The sequence below is a fragment of the Anolis carolinensis genome, unplaced genomic scaffold (assembly GCF_035594765.1).
Source record: "Anolis carolinensis isolate JA03-04 unplaced genomic scaffold, rAnoCar3.1.pri scaffold_12, whole genome shotgun sequence".
Lineage (NCBI taxonomy): Eukaryota > Metazoa > Chordata > Lepidosauria > Squamata > Dactyloidae > Anolis > Anolis carolinensis.
In genome coordinates this window covers 8,929,607-8,950,008 of record NW_026943823.1, presented here as the reverse complement: position 1 = coordinate 8,950,008, position 20,402 = coordinate 8,929,607, and the positions used below count along the sequence as shown (strand labels likewise).

The following is a 20,402-nucleotide window of genomic DNA, read 5'->3' as shown; positions in this document are numbered from 1 at the left end:
GCCAGACAGCCCGGAAAACTCACAGCAACCCAATATGACCATAGTTTAAAAGAGATATTGATTCTAAGCTGGTAGGTGTCCAGAGGAGGGCAACGCAACAGATCAAAGGTCTACAGACCATGGATTCCACTGAATCCCAGCTTAAAGCTCTGGGCGTCTATAGCCTGCAAAAGAGAAGGTTGAGAAGAGACATGATCACCATGGAAGCATGGCAAAATGAAGAGGGAGCAGGCTTGTATTCCGCTTTGCTGGAGACTAGGACTCTGAGCAATGGGTTCAAATGACAGGGAACGAGATCCCACCTGAACATTAGGAAGAACTTCCTGACTGTAAAAGTTGTTCAAAGGTGGAGCTCTACCTTGGAGTCTGGTGGAAGCTCCTTCCTTTGAAGCTTTTAAACAGGCTGAATGGCCATCTGTTAGGGTGTTTTGATTGTGTCTTTCCTCCATGGCAGAAAGGGCTTGGACTGGATGGTCCATGTGGTTTCTTCCAACTATGGTTCTGATAATGAATGATGGTGATGTTACAGTAGGTCTTCTCTTGAAAGCAAGTGGTGGAAGGAACCCTGAGGACATGTCCTCTTCCTGAAGGAAAAGGGGGTACACCTTACATGCGAGACCCTCAATTGACATCCAAAGGGTCTAAATCCCTTCTCATCTCAGAAGCTAAGCAGGGCTGGCTCTGGTTGTTACTTGGGTGGGAGGCCGCCAGGGAATACCAGACGGTGTACGTTAGAGGGAGGAGCTGGCAAAACCACCTCTCAGGGTTTCTTTCCTGAAAAAATCCATAGAAAAGCTCTTTCTTACTAGCAGCCAGGACTGCTTTTCTGTGTCACCTTCGGAATAACTCCGCATTATAAAGGAATTGTGAAATTGTGAGTCATTAAAACTTTAAAAAAAATGTGTGATGGGTTTATAGGAATTTGGCATTCTAAACCCTAAAATGATCATACGGGTTCCCCCCCCCCCCACAACATGCTTTGAGTTTCTGTGCAATAAGATGTGATCAAATGAAAATTATATTGAAATTAGTCATGACATTTGTGAGAATACAGGGTGCAGCCTGACATTTTTTATTGTGTCTTTTAAATTCCGCTCCCCAAAAGATAGTAAGAGCAGCTATAATACTAAAAAACTAATCGTCACAGACTTGTGAATTATTTTCCTGCTGCATACGAATGTTCATTCTGGACCCATTGAGGGGTGGGTCCTGAATGTGTAGGGCCATGGAGGGTCTTCTAAGAGGTGGTCCTTGTGGTGGCTAACAACCCACCTTCTTTTTCTTCCTCTGCCTGACCCCAGTTGATCCCACGGCGTCTGGATTGGCAAGGCAAGGAGCACCGGAGAAGCTTTGAGGATCTGGTGAGTGAAAATTGGCTTTTAAATTTCTGTATGATGGTGGTAGTGAAATTAAAGTTACTCCTCCCAGGAAGACTGGACAGAGCAGGGGAACTGCTTCTCTGCCTTTCTTTGCAGGCTGGAAAATTAAAGATAGTTTCCTGGTATAAATAGCTTATTTGTCTGTATGAATTCTTTCTTCAGTAAGTGTCTGTTTTAAAGGGATATGTGTGTGTGTGTATGTGTGTGTGTGTGTTTATATTCCCGAGGGAGGGTTATTTGAGGGCACGTACAAGGATTTTAGCTCAGGCCAATAGTGCGGCACCTACGGGGCCTGGGATCCATGCTTGCAAATGAGAGTAGCTTGCTGATTGGCTGTTGCTTTACAAACCAGACTTGAAGAGGGGGGTGATTTTTTTTGCTGCATTTAGGAAGGAAAAGATTGTTCTTTGTGGACCCAGTTTTTACTAGATGATAGCAGAATTTGTTGGTATGGACAATGATTTACACAGTTTAGAGATTCTTAAAATGTGATGTAGAGAGTGTGCATAAATATAACCTTAAATAGACAATTGTATTTTGCTTATTCATACGGGTAATTGGTGTGAATATTCAGTGTTAAAGATTGAAAGCACCCAGGTTTTACTTCTGAAGTGATACAGTGGTAGCCACGATTTGCAAAAAGCAAAGTAGAAAGAAAGAAGGGTGAGCAGAGCTAGATTCTTGTTCATTTTATCACTGAATATTGTGCCAATGGATTCAGAGCATAGACATGCAATGAGAATGTGAAGCAGAAGGTATATTGGTGCAAACATTTTCTACTGGGTGGAAAATGTGATTAATATAGTACCTTTCCATTTTTAATCTGTTACAGATTTTACAAACAAATAAATACTTCTTTACACTAGTGTCATTTTCGGATATGATGCTTTGATGGTACTGTATAAAGTTTTATTTGCCTAAGGAGGTACTGGAAGTGTATGGCCAACTTCCAATGTTTTTGTTTTGATGGATTATAACTTCTTTTTGGCAATATTTATCTCTGTAACTATTTTTGTCTGTATTCATTTCATAATGCTACAATGATATTTCTGGTGGACAGAAGAGGTGGAATGATGTTATTATGTTTGTGATACTTATTTGAGGAGAGCAATGGCCAACCTTGATAAAATAGTGGAGAGCAGAGACATTACACAGGCAACAAGGGTCCACATAGTCAAAGCAGTGGTATTCACCATAGTAACCTATGGTTGCGAGAGATGGACCATAAGGAAGGCTGAGCGAAGGAAGATAGACGTTTTTGAACTCTGGTGCTGGAGGAAAATTCTGAGTGCCTTGGATCGCAAGAAGATCCAACCAGTCCATCCTCCAGGAAATAATGCCCGATGACTGCTCACTGGAGGGAAGGATATTAGAGGCAAAGTTGAAGTATTTTGGCCACATCATGAGAAGACAGGAAAGCTTGGAAAAGATCATGATGCTGGGGAAAATGGAAGGAAAAAGGTAGAGAGGCCAACCAAGGACGAGATGGATGGACGGTATCCTTGAAGTGACTGGCTTGACCTTGAAGGAACTGAGGGTGGCGACGGCCGACAGGGAGCTCTGGCATGGCCTGGTCCATGAGATCACGAAGACTCGGAAGAAAGAGAGATACCTATTTATGCCCTGAATGTTTCTAAAAGTAGAATCAACATGACCTACCTCTGTAATTCATGTTGTATGTGTTTGTGCACATAAAGACTTGGCACCCTTATGTGATCTGGCAGCTACCAGTATTAGGGCGGGTAGTCAAAAAGCAAGGTCTACATTGTTATAGTTGTTGTGTGTCTCCAAATCATTTCCTGCTTATGGCAATCCTAATAAAAAGGTAAAGGTTTTCCCCTGACGTTAAGTCCAGTCGTGACCGACTCTGGGGGTTGGTGCTCATCTCCATTTCTAAGCCGAAGAACCGTCGTTGTCCGTAGACACCTCCAAGGTCATGGGGCCAGCATGACTGCATGGAGCGCATATGACCCCATAATGTGGTTTCCTTGGTCAGATTTGTTTCTGAGGTTGGGAATGTGTGACATGCCCAAGGACATCCATGGGATTTACATTGCCGAGTGTGGATTCCAATCCTGCCCTAGTCCTACATTTAAACCATTTTACCACATTGGCTCTTTACCCATGTTCTGTTGTGGCTTACTTTCTGGCTTGGAGGCAAAGCATAGCATTGAGGTTAGCACTAGAATGGTACTGTTTCAAACTCTCAACTTGGGGAGCCCTTGCCTAAAGGATTGTTCTCCATCTGAAGATAGTAGCTTCTGGTTTTCAGAGGTGTTAATGCTAGCTCCATTCTCTGCATTCAGTTGTTTTTGCAAACCAAAATGATTTCCTTATTGGGTTATGGCCTTGTCTTTAGCAGAGGTGCTTGGCAGTCCCAGCACTTTTAACTCTCTGTTCATTATAATCTCTGACTGGGTCAGATGGCCTTAATTTGCAAATGAATTGGTGCTGCTCCCTCCATTAGTGTTTCCTAGAGATGAAAATAAGGAATGTGAAAAGTAATTACAGTGTTGTGTTGATAACTTTCTACATAGTTTAAAATGACTATTGATTTGAATGAGGGCATTTGTTTAGAAGATGGGGCCATCAGTAGCTGCTAGTCAGCCCCAACTGCTACAGGCCATCCAGTGGTTTGAATGGATGGTCTAGACACCAAGGTTTGGATCCCTGTCCTCAGAATAAACCTTGCAGAGAAAGCCCCCTGAGGGTTGCCAAGGTCAGAAACCATTTGAAGGTGCACAAAAACAGCAGCAATGGGATAAAAGAACTAAAAGTCTCCTCTTGAAGGGGTTCATGTCCTCGTTATTCAGTTTCCTGTTGCACCTGGCTGGCCACTCTGGAAAAAAGGGTTATTTTAAAAGAAATATATATAAGACTAAAACATATTAAAATCACTTCCATATTGGTTTTGGCCAATGTCTGATGTGTACAGTTAGTAAATTATGAATTCTGCCTTCAAATTGTCTTAGCCACAAAAATCAGTCAAGTGCTTTGGACTGCCATTAAAACTCACCGTGCAAGCTCCCCACTCTAAGTAGTAACATTGCACTTGGTCTGGGCTTAAAATCCTGCTTCAGCAAGACATCACTTTATCTCAGCCTAAGCCAACTCCCTGGATTGTAATAAGAAATAAATGGAGTCAGAACCCTGTACAGTGCCATGAGTTCTTCAGAGGAGAGTTGAAATAAAAATGTGATTAGCAGCCAGGTTCAATTGTATTTCCTGTGGCTCAAATAAGGATAAAAGCTTTTTGTCATTCTACCCCAGTTCATCCCATCATAAGTTTATCAACGCAGGATGTCACGCTGCAGTTGCTGGTTCTTTCATGGCTGGCTTTAAGAACATTATCACTGTCTGTACTCTGTAACCTCTGGCCCCACTGCTTTAATCTCATCCTGTGTGCAGACCCTCCTCCGTCCCATGGATTTTGCATCCACAGAGTCAACCACCCATGGCAAGGCAGACCTTGATTTTGTTAACATTATATAGGGGACTCTATTTTATTATGCCATTGTATATAATGGGACTTGGGCACCCATGGATTTTGATGTCGGCAGAAGAATCCTGTAACCAAATCGCAGTAAATACCAAGAGCCCAGTGTGTGTCTCTACCCATCTGGAAGTATCATTTCATCTATCTGATGAAGTGAACAGAACTGGTGATCATATTTTTTTACAATAAAATGGACTAGTCTTTAACATACTGCAAGTCTCTTTGGTTTTGCTGCATTAAGCCGAAGCTGCTGTCCATGAAACACCACTTGGAATAGCATTGTACTACCCTGTTTCCCCTAAAATAAGACATCCCCAGAAAATAAGACCTAGTAGAGGTTTTGCTGAATTGCTAAATATAAGGCCTCCCCCGAAAGTAAGACCTAGCAAAGCATGTCCATCGAACAGAACACCAGAGCATGCAGGATCGGTAAATGTACGTATGTACATGGAAATATTGGTAGTAACAAGAAATTCTTGATAGGATTCACAGTTTGTCTGGTTATGCTGGTTTGTGATGACAACTACTGTACAGTATATAATAAATGTTCATTTTTTGTTCAATAATAAATGTGAATTCTTCTTCATGGAAAAATAAGACACCCCCTGAAAATAAGACCTAGTGCATCTTTGGGAGCAAAAATTAATATAAGACACTGTCTTATTTTCGGGGAAACACGGTACAGTAGAGTCTCGCTTATCCAACATAAACGGGCCGACAAAATGTTGGATAAGCGAATATGTTGGATAATAAGGAGAGATTAAGGAAAAGCCTATTAAACATCAAATTAGGTTATGATTTTACAAATTAAGCACCAAAACATCATGTTATACAACAAATTTTACAGAAAAAGTAGTTCAATACACAGTAATGCTATGTAGTAATAATGTATTTACGAATTTAGCACCAAAATATCATGATATATTGAAAACATTGACTACAAAAATGCTTTGGATAATCCAGAACGTTGGATAAGCGAGTGTTGGATAAGTGAGACCCTACTGTATATGAGAATAGTTGCTTGTATCTAACTGCTTTAGATAGATATAATCTGGACCATTGAGAACTCACTTTTGTTCTTATAGAAAATATTTTCTAAGAAGCAAAAGACTCCCACATGTCTTCATCACCAAGTGTGTATTCAGTATTCCTCATTTACTTTCCTATGTCGATCTATTCAGCATTGCTGTCGTTGTGTGCCTCCAAAAATTTCCAATTTATGACAACCCTAAGATGAGGTTATAATGGGGCTTCCTTGGGAAGATTTGTTTCCCTTTCTCTGAGGCTGAGATGGTGTGACTTTGCCTGCAGTCACCCATTGGGTGTCTATGGCTGAACCAGGATTCAAGCCCTGGTTTCCAGAGTCATAGCCCAGTATTTAAACCACTACTCTGATCTGGCTGTCACTTTTCTTTCCTTTGGAAGACAGGAATTAAAAGCCCTTTCCCTATTTTATAGTCGGTTAAGTAGGAAGATGTAAGCGGTCATTCCACAACAAGAAACCCCTAAGCAAAAATAGAAGCTCCCCCGCCGCCCTGTAAATTAGGGAAAAAATTCAAAAGTGGTGTGCTCTTTTAAAACTACAGGTAGCAGCCAATGCTCACATCCCCCCAAATTACTTGCTCAAGATTTGTGAGCGGATCGGACCCTTATTGGACAAGGAGATCCCACAGAGTGTTCTTGGGGTGCAAACTTTACTTGGAGTGGGTCGCCAGTCCTTGCTACGAGCAGCCAAAGGTAAGTGCTGAACAAGTTCGTTCATATAAGTTTTTTTATTTCAAAATCTCTAGTCTGCCTTTCATAAATTCTGAATGTTCCTTTTGAAAATGTCACTTTTGTTAGAAAAACTAACAGTACATAAAAGAAACAGTCTACAGTAATTTATTATCTGAGAAATAGATTGCTCTCAGTTAGGCCTGAATACTGTATTATTTTATATATATATATATATATTATATATATACACACATACACACACACACACACATACACACACACACACACACACATACACACACACACACACGGATGTAGACAAACAATATTATTTTAGAACGGCAACACTGATTCTCATGACAGATTCCTGTCTTTCTTTTCTTGTTTTTTTTTAAAATAAAAACAATATTCATAAATAGTGTTATGCAAAAAGAAAGGATGGGGAGAGTCTCAACGACATTTTTGGCTTCATCGTTTTAGCAGGAAAAGGTAAGATTTGTTTCAGAACCTGACTATTCAGTTTACAGTTTTGACCATTTTTTGCATCTTGTTTAAACAGACTGCAGGCACACGGCATGGAAGGGATCAACCTTTGCAGCACTCCACAGAGGCAGGCCTCCAGAACTACCTGTAAATTACGGAAAACCACCAAATGTGGGTAAGGAATACTCTTATCATATTTAAGTACCCATTTTAATGTAACATTTCTGTGTCAGCGCTTTGGGAACTGGGCTTTTCTTTAGCTCAGATGTAACGTTGACATTTTTTTTTCAACCTAAAAAGAATACTAGTGCAAGGATAAGATAAACTTTCTGGACTAAGTTGTCTGTAGTATCAAGTTAAAGACAAAAGGAATTGTGACTTTTGTTTTTTGTGTATTTCCCTGCTTTTCAGTAAATATAATCTGTGCCAGGCAGACAACTGGATATGGACGCTTCAGCCATTTGTTCCCATCATCCTTCTATCAGCACATTAAGATGCACAAAAGGATTTTGGGACATTTGTCATCTGTATATTGTGTAGCGTTTGATCGCAGTGGGAGAAGAATTTTCACAGTGAGTTCAATGAAAGTGAAATAATCCATTATAATGAGTGACTTGAAGAGGAGTGTAAGGTCTTTCTAGACATTTCCTAAAAGAAATAGTATGAATACTTCATTTAGGAAGAAAGTGCAATGTTTGTTTGTTATATTTATACACTATTTTTAAAGTTCGTACTTTTCCAAAAGGGATATTGTTTCATATTCTTGGTTTTATGTCAGATTTTTAAAAAAATAACTACCGTATAAACTCATTTACTTTGTGCATAACTTACATTCAATCCAGGTTTGGAGGGGTTGATTTTTTGACTGAAATTTCTAGACTTATATATGAGTACATGGTGTACAATATGACTCTGTTATCCATAAGGGATACACTTCTGAACTTAGATGGAAACAGGAAATCATGGATAATAGCAATCCCTATTGAAATGATCAACGTCTTCTGAAGTTGCCCCAGAGGGCCCCGAGAAATCTTAATGAGGCATCCTCTACCCTCCAACACAACTCTGTGGTAACTTCCAGTGTAAACATGCTATACAATCATCTAGAAGACCTCCACAATTCCTAGATGACTAATTTTATTGGATGCAGATAGGCGAAACCAGTTCCATGGGTATGGGGATTCTGTTATAATAAGAGATATAATAGCAGTTTCTAGATTTTTTTTAATTCTTGGACTTATTACCTGATTTGCAGGAAAATAGATAACTGCCTTTTAGGGAAAGATATAAAAAGATCATCATAATCAACTTAAGAACATCAGGAGAACCCTACTGAACCAATGGTCCATCTTATTTAGCTTATTTGGCAAACTGGGTATTTAATCAGAACCTAAAGGCAGTAGGCTAATAGTTAGCTGGAAGATAGGGATACAAAGAGAGTGATGCTTCTGCGTGTTACACTTTGGGTGGTGTTTTTTTTTTATTTTGTGTGAAATATTAGGGTTCAGATGATTGCCTGGTGAAAATCTGGGCCACAGATAATGGACGTTTGCTCTCAACACTCCGAGGACATTCAGCTGAAATTTCGGACATGGCTGTCAGTTATGAAAACACCCTCCTTGCTGCAGGCAGCTGTGATAAGGTGGTCCGAGTCTGGTGTCTTCGAACCTGTGCACCAGTCGCGGTGCTGCTGGGCCACTCGGCTTCCATTACTTCCATCCAGGTAAGGCCTGCAAATGCAATGGTTGTGTGGTGACCTTGCTCAGATTAATTCCAAAACTTTTTTTTGGCCTGTTTCCCTGTTGATATTATTTCAAATATTTTGAGAATTTGTCTGTTAAGTGATGTGTTTTGTGAAATGTGTTACCTTTTAATGTTTTAAATTGTATTGCTTTACCTATAAGCTGCTTTGAGACTCTTTTTAGAGAGAGAAAACAGTATAAATGATGATGATGATGCGTTTCAGCTATGTTTTAACCTGCCTCGAGCCACAAGGAGAGGTGGGTAAGAAATAATAATAATAGGTAGAGGTGGAAAACAAAGATATTATTATTATTATTATTATTATTATTATTATTATTATTATTAGTAGTAGTATTTTGCTGTGAGGAGGCATTATTATTATTGCCTGCTCATAGCAAAATACTACTACTAATACTAATACTACTAATAATAAGTGTAGGTGTGGAAAACAAAGATATTATTATTAGTGGTAGTATTTTGCTGTGAAAAGGCATTAATGATTGTTGCTGTTGTTGTAAATGCTTCTTCACAGCAAAATATTACTGCTACTAATATAATAGGTAGAAAACTAAGATATTATTATTACTAGTAGTAGTATTTTGTTGTGAGGAGGCTTATTATTATTATTATTATTATTATTGCCTCTTCACGGCAAAATGCTACAACTACTACTATTACTACTACTACTACTAATAATAATAATAATAATAATATCTTTGTTTCCACGTCTACCTATATATTAAAGCAGGGAACAGCAGGTTAAAATACAACAATAAAAAAGACACATAGCAGTTAAAAACGCAAATGGCAATTAAAAATACATAATCAGTTAAAACGATTGGTTCAGATTTAGAACTCAAAATTTAAAACTGGATAGTCTTGCTGGAAGAGATTGGCCCCATGGCTCTGGATGATCTCCTCCTGCAGTTTCATGCATGGCGAATGTTAAAGGGTATTGGAGATAGGAAGTATGCTGTGTGGTGTGCTATATAACAGCTTTCCTCAAGCAGAAGCATTTGGAACTTACCGGAGACATAGGGTCAGAATCATTGAAGCATCATGGAAAGAAGTGACAAGTGGAGTGCCGCAGGGTTCCGTCCTGGGCCCGGTTCTGTTCAACATCTTTATTAACGACTTAGACGAAGGGTTAGAAGGCACGATCATCAAGTTTGCAGACGACACCAAACTGGGAGGGATAGCCAACACTCCAGAAGACAGGAGCAGAATTCAAAACGATCTTGACAGACTAGAGAGATGGGCCGAAACTAACAAAATGAAGTTCAACAGGGACAAATGCAAGATACTTCACTTCGGCAGAAAAAATGGAAATCAAAGATACAGAATGGGGGACGATGCCTGGCTTGACAGCAGTGTGTGCGAAAAAGACCTTGGAGTCCTCGTGGACAACAAGTTAAACATGAGCCTACAATGTGATGCGGCAGCTAAAAAAGCCAATGGGATTTTGGCCTGCATCAATAGGGGAATAGCATCTAGATCCAGGGAAGTCATTCTCCCCCTCTACTCTGCCTTGGTCAGACCACACCTGGAATACTGTGTCCAATTTTGGGCACCGCAGATGAAGGGAGATGTTGACAAGCTGGAAAGCGTCCAGAGGAGGGCGACTAAAATGATAAGGGTCTGGAGAACAAGCCCTATGAGGAGAGGCTTAAAGAACTGGGCATGTTTAGCCTGCAGAAGAGAAGGCTGAGAGGAGACATGATAGCCATGTACAAATACGTGAGGGGAAGTCATAGGGAGGAGGGAGCAAGCTTGTTTTCTGCTGCCCTGCAGACTAGGACACGGAACAATGGCTTCAAACTACAGGAAAGGAGATTCCACCTGAACATCAGGAAGAACTTCCTCACTGTGAGGGCTGTTCGGCAGTGGAACTCTCTCCCCCAGACTGTGGTGGAGGCTCCTTCTTTGGAAGCTTTTAAGCAGAGGCTGGATGGCCATCTGTCGGGGTGCTTTGAATGCGATTTCCTGCTTCTTAGCGGGGGGTTGGACTGGATGGCCCATGAGGTCTCTTCCAACTCTACTATTCTATGATTCTATGCCCCCAATTCCCAAACCCCTCCAGCATTGCAGAGTGATAGCATGTGTCAAATACTGCAGAAAGATCCCAAAGCGCCAATAGATAGACTTTCCCCTGCTGATTCCCAGGGAATAGAGCATCCACTAAGGCAACTGTAGTGGTCTCAGCTCCATCTCTTCCTTTGAAGCTTGTTTGAAATTAGTCTAGAAAACCTCAATAAGCTCAAGGCAGGCCTTTCAGCTTAAGATAGTCCTTTCTTTGAAGCCAGCTACATTTACTGTGGGATGCAGACAACTAAATATCTGCTGCTTATTTTTAATGAGCCGAAATTATTTTAAAAGCACTCATATAGACTCTTTGGAGTATTTTTTTTCTTATCTTTAGTTTTCTCCAGCAAGAAAAGGAACAACCCGATACCTCACTTCAACTGGTGCTGATGGAACCATCTGCTTCTGGCAATGGCATTTAAACACAATGAAATTTAAGTATGTATAAAGTAGTTTGTTACTTTTAGCTGCCTTTCCCATGTAAGGAAACTACTGTAACTATTGCTTCAGCTTAGTGTGTTGAGCAAAATGGCTTAGTTCTCTTTCTTGAGTCAATACATAATTGAAAAGTGTGCACATCAATGGCTCCACTTCCTTTATCCTGAGGCTTTATGTTTTCAATGAAGATCACAGTGCAATGAGTTGTCGAAGGCTTTCATGGCCGGAATCACTTGGTTGCTGTGAGTTTTCCGGGCTGTATGGCCATGTTCCCAGGCAGGGAACATGGCAGGAAGTAGCCAGGCTTTGAAGCTGCAAGGCTATTCAGTGCTAATCAAGGTAGCCAGTTGCAATTTTCACAATTGCTTCAAACAGACAAGAGTTTTTCTTCCAACCTGGACATGATTCCACAGATATATAAAACCCACTTGCCTGGCATTCAAGAGACTTCTGAGGATGCCTGCCATAGATGTGGGTGATATGTCAGGAGATAATGCTTCTGGAACATGGCCATACCACCCAGAAAACTCAGAGCAACACAGTACAATGACATTGAGGGAAAATACAAGTCTATTTTGGTAACTGGCACTAATGGAACAGGTATCTTCCCCCTTCCTTAGTTCTTTTTGGCACTAAAAAATTGCTTCAGAGGGGTTTTCAGCCTTTCAAAGGTTTTTAATCTACATCTTCAGAAGGGAGGAGGGAATTCTGATTTAGGAAAAGCCATGACTGGCAACAAACTGAGATTTTTTTTCTTTTTGCAAACATTGAAGCAGGTTTGTTTTCACTTTCATTGGTAACCATTTTCATAATCTGTGAGTTGCAACAGTTTCCAGCAATAAATATAAATTGTGTTTCTAATTGGGTTACAGTAACCTTTGTACCATTCAGTGTTGTCATTAAAGGTGCTCCATATTTACATTTCAGGGATCGGCCGGTCAAATTTGCTGAGCGGTCCCGGCCTGGTGTTCAAATATCTTGTTCATCCTTCAGCTCTGGTATGTAAACATTTTGCTTAAACAGAAATTACTTGGATAGTACAAAAATGTCTACGTGAGAAATATTGCTCCTTATTTTTCAAAGAGATTGTAGTGAAACAAGCAAATGAAAGCAGTTAGATAGCTTACATATCTGATATAATGTAAGCTGCTGAAAGATGCTAATCAGAACTGATATCAATAGCCAAAAATGTATTTGCTGTGCTTTGGAAAGACCATTGATAAAAGGTTCAGCTTCAGGTAAAACAGACGAGGGTTATGTGTTTGCAGCACTATACCAATAAATGTATATTGAGTCCTAAGGAAAAAACTACAAACATTAAATCTTTGCCCCCTCATTCATTTAACATTTTGATTATAGAATGTGACATTACAGTTTGCTTTCGTGAATGAAAAGTTTAAGGTTGTTTGCCGTTTATGTTTCCTCTCTCCTTTTCAGGTGGTATGTTCATTGCAACAGGGAGCACTGACCATGTCATAAGAATATATTATTTGGGCTCTGAATCTCCAGAAAAAATAGCTGAGCTGGAATCTCATACGGTAAAAGCACTGATTTATTTGCTTATTCAGACTTCTACCCAGGTTTAGATTTTTTTTCTGCCCAAGACTTTTATAACTGCATTGAACACCATTATATAAGTCTACATTGACCATATAATGCAGTTTTAAACTGCATTATATTGACAGTGTAGATGGGGCCATAATTGGACATGGTGTGGTGAATAGACCAAAGTTTGGAGTAGCAAATAGAATATATTGTGCTCTTCAATATACAGCCAACACTTTAGACTTCTAATTTGAGCGTGTATGGTATCAAAAGAAGGGATGTTAGATGGAAAATGTGTCAGAGGTCTCTAGCAACTATATTGAACAAACTTATGATCTTGGAAAAATGATTGCCACAGGACCATCTGACTTTAATACTGGCCCCTGACTATACATTGTTTGCAGCAATTCCTTTTTGTACCCTGCAGTGGTTCACATGTAAGCCATGGGTCAATCATAGAGAGAGGAATACTGACCCACAAATCAAGAGGCTTGCTGCTAAAATAGGTAAACAATATGTTGCTATACTACAATGCCCATCAGCCCCAAAGAGCATAGGAACACTAAGAGCTGCATCCCCACACTATCTGGAATACCACATTTTGCCTAGCCGTGTCCTAATAAGCTTGGAACTTCTAGACAATTTTCGTTGGGAGAAAAATAAATTATAAATTGGGAGGCTTTGATGAATTGTCTAAAATAATGTTTTTTTCCTAAATTTAAAGGACAAAGTAGTTGCCGTTCAGTTCTGCAATAATGGAGATAGGTAAGCATCTGTTTAGATCTTCTTATATTGCAGTGGTGACATTTTTACATATTCTATTTTAAGATTTTAAACAAGGAACTGAAATAATTGGTTCTGAATCCTTGAACAAAAGCAGCTTGCCAAAGAGGAGTAGATTTTCCTTTTGCCATGGATATACATAGGGGCAATCCAACTAATCTACATTTTGTAGATAAGTTCACATATTAGTATCTTTTTATAGAAAAACAGATAGATGGTATTTCAAAGAAACCGTTGAATTATTATTTGTCTTTTTCACTCAGTGTTTTCCTCCTAAAAGTTTTCAAAATATGCTTTTAAGGGGGGGGGGGGGCATTGGTTTCATGAATGTCAAGGTGGAAGTGCATCTAATGCCATTTAATAGATATTAAGAAAATGTAAAATATGTTGACTGATTTGTGTATTGTACAATATCTAACCATAATATTTAGAAATGATTAAATTAAATATTCCAGACCACTAATAGAGTCCTGTAAAGTGTCTATTATACCTGGACCATCAAGTAAAGTATGATACTGGCCTTAAATGATTCCTATGTTAGTGATTTTCCAAAGATGATAGGATATATGTAAAATCACGTGGACTTTTACTGCTGTGTTGATAGTTCTTGGGTTCTTGTAAGAAATAAAGTAAACCTACCTCCTGCCAATGTTCTTTACAGGTCTAATTGTTTTTGTTTTGTTTTAAATCTTCAATGCAGATTAAGATTTGTCAGTGGAAGCCGAGATGGAACCGCCAGAGTATGGCAATATCAGCAGCAAGAATGGAAGAATATAGTGCTGGACATGGCTACAAAGATGACTGGGTAAAAGAGAGAAGCATATTTATAATTTAGCCTTTTACAGCTAGAGGGTTGTGAATAATTCAATAGGATTAGTTTCTGCAGCTGCAGTGTGCAAATACATATACACTCACATTTTTTTTATCAACATTGTCTAAATTCTTTATGTGTACTTCTGCTCTGGCTTTTATGCAAACTTCAGAACTCTGAGGAAAGGAAAATCACTCTCTTGTCTGTCATTTGTGCGGATGTTTTGTACTAGTATCCATGGCAACACCATGCTGTTCCAATGTTAACCTCCATCGTTCTGGTGGACTCACATCAACATGTTACGTGTGGCACACAGACTTTGCTGTTCAGGATTTAGGAAGCGAGAGCAAAGTACATGTGTTCCACTAGGGAGCAGTGCTGGCCTACTTTCCAAACTGTGTACCTGAATTAGTTGTCAGTCCAACGCATGCTAGGAGTTGCTCTTGGTCCATTGCAAACTCAGCTTCCAGTGAGCAAACTCTGCAAGGCATGAAACACAATGAGACTACTTGCAGGAATGTTTCTTATTGAGAAATCTCAGATCATTTGTTTGGTACAAGATTATTTCGTTCAAGATCTAACTATATATTGTAAAGTTCCTTTTTCTGGTATTCAGTTGCTTCCTTATGAAGTTGTTTTGTTTTGGTTTTTTTGGAAGTAGAGGGAAAGAAAGCAGCTGGAGTAGTACTTTTTCTTGTTCCCTTTTCTAAAGCAAAAATCTTCTGTGCTTTCAACTGCTGCCTGTATTGCCTAGGGATGTACTAACTAGATTAGAACAATAGATGTGGGAAAGGTGTGTCTTCAATCAAGGTAGAGTAAAAGGATGTGTTTTTCTGAATTTTCTTAGGAACAGCCTGCAATCTGGTGAAGACAAGGTGTCAAAGCTCAAGGTTACTATGGTTGCTTGGGATCGATATGACAGCACTGTAATAACCGCAGTTAACAATTTCCTTTTGAAAGTGTGGAACTCTTCTACGGGTCAGCTTCTTCACAGCCTGTCTGTAAGTGGAAGTTCATTCAGCTGGCTTTTTAAAAAAAATCTACATTTTGTAATGCTGTGTTTGACCTGTCGAGCAAATATTCACATACATTTTGGACCTGTTGAGTTGAAAAGAAGTGTGATTGAAATGATCAAAGGTTTGGAAACCAAGCCCTATTAGGAATGGCCGAAGGAGCTGGGTACATTTAGTTTGGAGAAAAGAAGGCTGAGAAAAGGGGACAAGAGAGAGTTATGTTTATGTATTTGAAAGACTATCCCATTGAGGAGGATGGGGCAAGCTTGTTTCCTGATGCTTTGAAGACTCTGACACGGAGCAATAGATTCAAATTGCAGAAAAAAAAAGATTTCATCTGAACATAAGGAAGAACTTCCTGATGGTATGAGCTGTTTGGCAGTGGAATATGATGCCTCCGAGTCCAGTGAAATCTTCTATGTAGATTCTTAAGCAGAGGCTCGATGGCCATCTGTCAAGAGGGCTTTGATTGTGTGTTTTTGTGTGGTAGATTGTTGGACTGGATGACCCTTGTGGTATCTTCTGAATCTATGATTCTATGAATAGTCATGGCAAACCCAGCAGTCAAGGGGGTTGACTGCCCTTGCCTTCTCCATCCTTCTCCCAGTAAATTGACTCAGGGAGAGGCCAAACAGAGGTGGATCATGGGACCTGAAGCCATTTTCTCCTTGTTGGGATTTCCTCCTGTTTCATCTATCCTACAAATAATGGAATAGAACTTCAAGTTGTGTTGTGTCTAGATTTAGCAGCGTCAGGATTTATTTATTTTTGTTATATGTGAAGGAGTAATCTACAAAGGCATATTGATTCAGACACTGGTTGAAGAGCTTCATTGGAGCAAGGAATTTGTCATATATGTATGAGAGAAAAAGAGAGCACTTACTTCACCTCTTCACCCCTAAATGTCTTCTTCCTCAAATATTACTTTTTTTTCACTTGTTTTAGGGGCATGATGATGAAGTATTTGTTTTGGAAGCACATCCCTTTGACCAAAGGATCATGCTTTCTGCAGGCCATGATGGGAACATTTTCATTTGGGACCTCGAGAAAGGAACAAAAATCCGCAATTACTTCAATATGGTAAGGCATGCCATGGAATATACAAGCAGATCCTGTGGCAGTTATGATTTCTCTGTGCGTGAGAGGGGAAAGCAATTATTGCTTCTTATAAAAGAGATAAAAACTTGCAACTTAGAGCATTTCCGCATCAGAAATATCATCTTGCTACACTCTATCTGGAGAAACAAGGCAATTTTGATATATGTGTTTTACAGATTGAGGGCCAAGGCCACGGTGCTGTCTTCGATTGTAAATTCTCCCCGGATGGTCAGCATTTTGCCTGTACGGATTCACATGGACACCTTCTGTTGTTTGGCTTTGGGTGCAATAAATACTTTGAAAGAGTAAGTCAGCCGTCTACTGTTGCTGGTTTCATGGTCCCTGGGAATATGTTAGCAGTGTGTGTAGTCCAGCCAAAACCAGGCTCTTTTGAATCCTGTCACACAGTGGGAAGTTAAAGCATATGTTTATAATATCTTTCAAAGGCAACAGGACTTTGAAATGATTAACCTTGTCAATGCATTATGTTAGCTCCATTTTTTTTTTACTTTGTGGTGCTTCCAATAGCAGTTAGATCAGATTTTCCTCAATGTGAGGTTTTCCAGATATTTTGGGCTACAGTCCCAATCTTTTTCAGCCAGTATAACTTGGACTGAAATTACTTGTACTGGGATAATTCGAGTTAACAGAATTTATGTCAAAATCCACAATTTTGGCTCCAAAAATCTGCCCACAACTTATACATGAATATGGATGTCACTTTCTGATTGCAGAGGGAAGTTTTGCATAGTGTTATTGGATGTGTCTTCAGGAATATGCAAATGTTATGGAGAGGAAGAATATTTAAAAACGTTATTATTCTGTACTGTAGGAATGAGTTAAAACATCTTTAAAAATCTTCATTAAGGCATAGTTCAGATATGTCCCTCAGCCTATTTAATGTAATTAACCTTTTTCTGTAGACTGTGTTGTTTAAAGCGCAATGAGAAATGTCCCAACCTTTGCACTGATTTCCAAGTTTGTGTCTCATGTAGATTCCAGATCAGATGTTCTTCCACACAGATTACCGTCCCCTCATCCGTGATTCTAATAACTATGTGCTAGATGAACAAACCCAGCAGGCTCCACATCTCATGCCTCCCCCCTTCTTGGTAGATGTGGATGGCAATCCTCACCCCACAAGATACCAACGACTGGTGCCGGGGCGGGAAAACTGTAAAGACGAACAACTCATTCCTCAACTAGGATATGTGGCAAATGGTATGTGTTCTTTAAAAGAGCTGTATTGAATTGCATGGGGGTGGGGAAAGTTGGGCATCATTTTTTACAAACCTTCTTGCAAATACTTAGTTTAGATTTTCCAGTTGCAAAGACACCATTTTCTATTATAAAGGATGGATTAATTAAAAATACTGTAGGGATTTTTAAAGGACGGAAAGCTAGCATTAATGTCTTGGTAACTGAGGTCATTTCTTAGGAGAAGTGTAGCAATGCTTTCAGTAATAAATCCACCTACAAAAGAACAAAATGACCCAAGATTAACCTTCCTCAGCTAGACCTGCTTATTGTATGGAGCAACAGGTTTTTCTACGAGAGAAGTAGTAGTGAATAAGCTGCAATGGTCAAGAGGTACAAAAGATAATTGGATTAAATTGCTATTCCATTTTAACGCAAGGTGAAAATATTAATAAATCCCTGTAGACCAGCTACATTTCTGCATATCATATCACATATTACAGTAAGCTGCCTATAACTGCGGAATCCTTGTCTATGGTTTCACTTACCTACATCTGGGGGAAAATGCTATTTTCTTCAGGTGATTCTATGTTATACATCACCTGAACGTTACAACGGAATTGTATTTGAGGACATAGCAGCTAGGAGGATGCAGATTGCAGAGGCGTACACAATTTTCCTCAGTTTGCCTGTAATTCCTTTCTTTTGAGTCCTCTTGAAAAGCGTCTACTGTTGAATAAGTTCTTGGTGTCCCTTTCAAAGCTCCTCTTGCACCTACCGAAATCTTGATCTTATATGAAGGCTCTCCATGCTATTGCTGCAAAAGGTACATCTCAGGTGGCTTACTCTGTGTTTTTTATTCCACAAAGGGGATGGTGAGGTTGTGGAACAAGTGATTGGGCAGCAAACCAATGACCACGAAGAGAGCATCCTTGATGGGAGGATTAGGGAGCTGCAACGTGAGCAAGATAGGAGGAGGCTTAATGATGGCGAAACTCCACCAAATCCTCCACAAAGCAGATTGCAGTCTGTTAACAGTAAGTATTGTCTCCTCCCATCCTTCATAGATTTTGAGAATGTATTTTGGCACCACTACAGGAAGTTGGTTGTGTAGGCTTGTTCTTAAGTTGGATTTGTTTACAAGTCAGAACGGGTACATTTTTGAATTGTAATTCCAGCTCTGTGTGAGTGTGTGTATAAATATATATACACACATACATACATATATATACATTCGCATAGCACCCTGTGGTATTTCCTTTGCTGCCTGTGCCCCTGTTCAGAAGATTTCACCTCACTTTCTGTCCCTGTGATAATTGGATTTTGAAAAAAAATTGACTTGTTGTGTAAACAAGGATTGGTGACATAGCTTCAGTGGAGATCCCCTTTCCCCAGCATAATAACTTCCAGGAGTGAATTTCCCTTCTGAGTCTAGATTTCTCTCACTTCCTGTTGTCTTAGTGCTGTTCTTAATTATGAGTCATTTGTAATTTGGATGTTTATAACTCAAGGACTGATTGTATTGTGAAAAATGAGATCTAGGTAACAGCACATTGTCGGAGTATGATGGACCAATCCAAACATTGCAATTACTCGGGTACTGCCTGTAATTTAATAAATGGTCTTATGGTCTTTTTTTGTGTTTGTTTTTAGTAGCTTTAAGAAGCCCAAGTTTGGATATTGCTTCCCCTCCAAATGTTGGGCTTAGGCGAAGTGGCCAGATTGAGGGTGTTCGGCAAATGCATCACAATGCTCCCAGAAGTCAGATGGCCACAGAAAGAGACCTCATGGCATGGAGTCGGAGAGTGGTTGTGAATGAGTTGCACCCAGGGATTAGCAGGTAGGTCTTCTTTGGACATGTTTGGTGTGTAATCTGTTTCAAGGCAAATGCTAACTCAGACTATTCTAGGATCAGACAGCTTGCTGAGTTAAGTGGGTAATATTCCCAGCCAATCTCCCCACCACAGATTTAGAACTAAGCATGATAGAAGCCTAGGAAGTTAAAGTTATAGACAGTAACCAAAGTCTATTTTTTCTCTTCAAGAGTTCAGGAGGAATGCCGAACGGCCAAAGGCGAATTAGAAATCCATCTGTATACACTTGAAAAGAAGAGAAAACCTTCCCACACTTTGCAAAGGGTGAGTAATATTTGCAGGAGTGGGCTGTGTTTCACAAACAGAGCTACTTAGTCATGTGGAAGAGTGGGATCTCAGTGTATTGATGAGACCAGCAGCATTGATCAGAATAGCCCATCTCCTCTTTTAGACTGCCTTGAGTTCCTCTTTGCATGTCAACTCATGGGGACTGGTTAGTTTAAACCTTGATTTGTTCATTCAGTCCATATCAAACTGTGGCTTACAATCGTTGTTCATTCTCAGACTGTAGTTCATGCTAAACCAAAGTCAGACATAACAAGAAAGGCTGGTTAGCATAAAATCAGAACTGAACTGCTCCTTTTCTCCTCCTTGTTGTCATTTTAGGGGAGGGAAGGGAAGTAGTTGAGCCTGAGTAGCAAATCTTTAAACTTGTGATCAGACCTTGAAGGCATCATCTATATCAGTGGTGTTAAACCTATAGCCTTCCAGATATTTTGGGATTTCATTCCCAGAAGTCCTGAT

At 39.7% G+C, this 20,402-nt stretch overlaps 1 protein-coding gene across 2 annotated transcripts in view; it reads left to right on the top strand.

The window, feature by feature from the left end:
* brwd3 (bromodomain and WD repeat domain containing 3) overlaps positions 1 to 20,402 on the top strand; it is a 42,613-nt gene that overhangs the window by 1,348 nt on the left and 20,863 nt on the right. The window contains exons 4-20 of one of the 2 annotated variants that reach the window (XM_062963731.1): positions 1,302 to 1,361; positions 6,462 to 6,612; positions 7,151 to 7,249; positions 7,486 to 7,646; positions 8,576 to 8,797; positions 11,237 to 11,337; positions 12,265 to 12,335; positions 12,775 to 12,875; positions 13,607 to 13,647; positions 14,366 to 14,470; positions 15,324 to 15,477; positions 16,435 to 16,569; positions 16,764 to 16,892; positions 17,583 to 17,808; positions 18,654 to 18,821; positions 19,441 to 19,624; positions 19,829 to 19,922. In XM_062963731.1, coding sequence (XP_062819801.1) covers positions 1,302 to 1,361; positions 6,462 to 6,612; positions 7,151 to 7,249; positions 7,486 to 7,646; positions 8,576 to 8,797; positions 11,237 to 11,337; positions 12,265 to 12,335; positions 12,775 to 12,875; positions 13,607 to 13,647; positions 14,366 to 14,470; positions 15,324 to 15,477; positions 16,435 to 16,569; positions 16,764 to 16,892; positions 17,583 to 17,808; positions 18,654 to 18,821; positions 19,441 to 19,624; positions 19,829 to 19,922 — 2,202 coding nt within the window. Of the gene's footprint in view, positions 1 to 1,301; positions 1,362 to 6,461; positions 6,613 to 7,150; positions 7,250 to 7,485; positions 7,647 to 8,575; positions 8,798 to 11,236; positions 11,338 to 12,264; positions 12,336 to 12,774; positions 12,876 to 13,606; positions 13,648 to 14,365; positions 14,471 to 15,323; positions 15,478 to 16,434; positions 16,570 to 16,763; positions 16,893 to 17,582; positions 17,809 to 18,653; positions 18,822 to 19,437; positions 19,625 to 19,828; positions 19,923 to 20,402 lie in introns of both variants that reach the window. The other variant, XM_062963730.1, reaches the window with a different exon arrangement.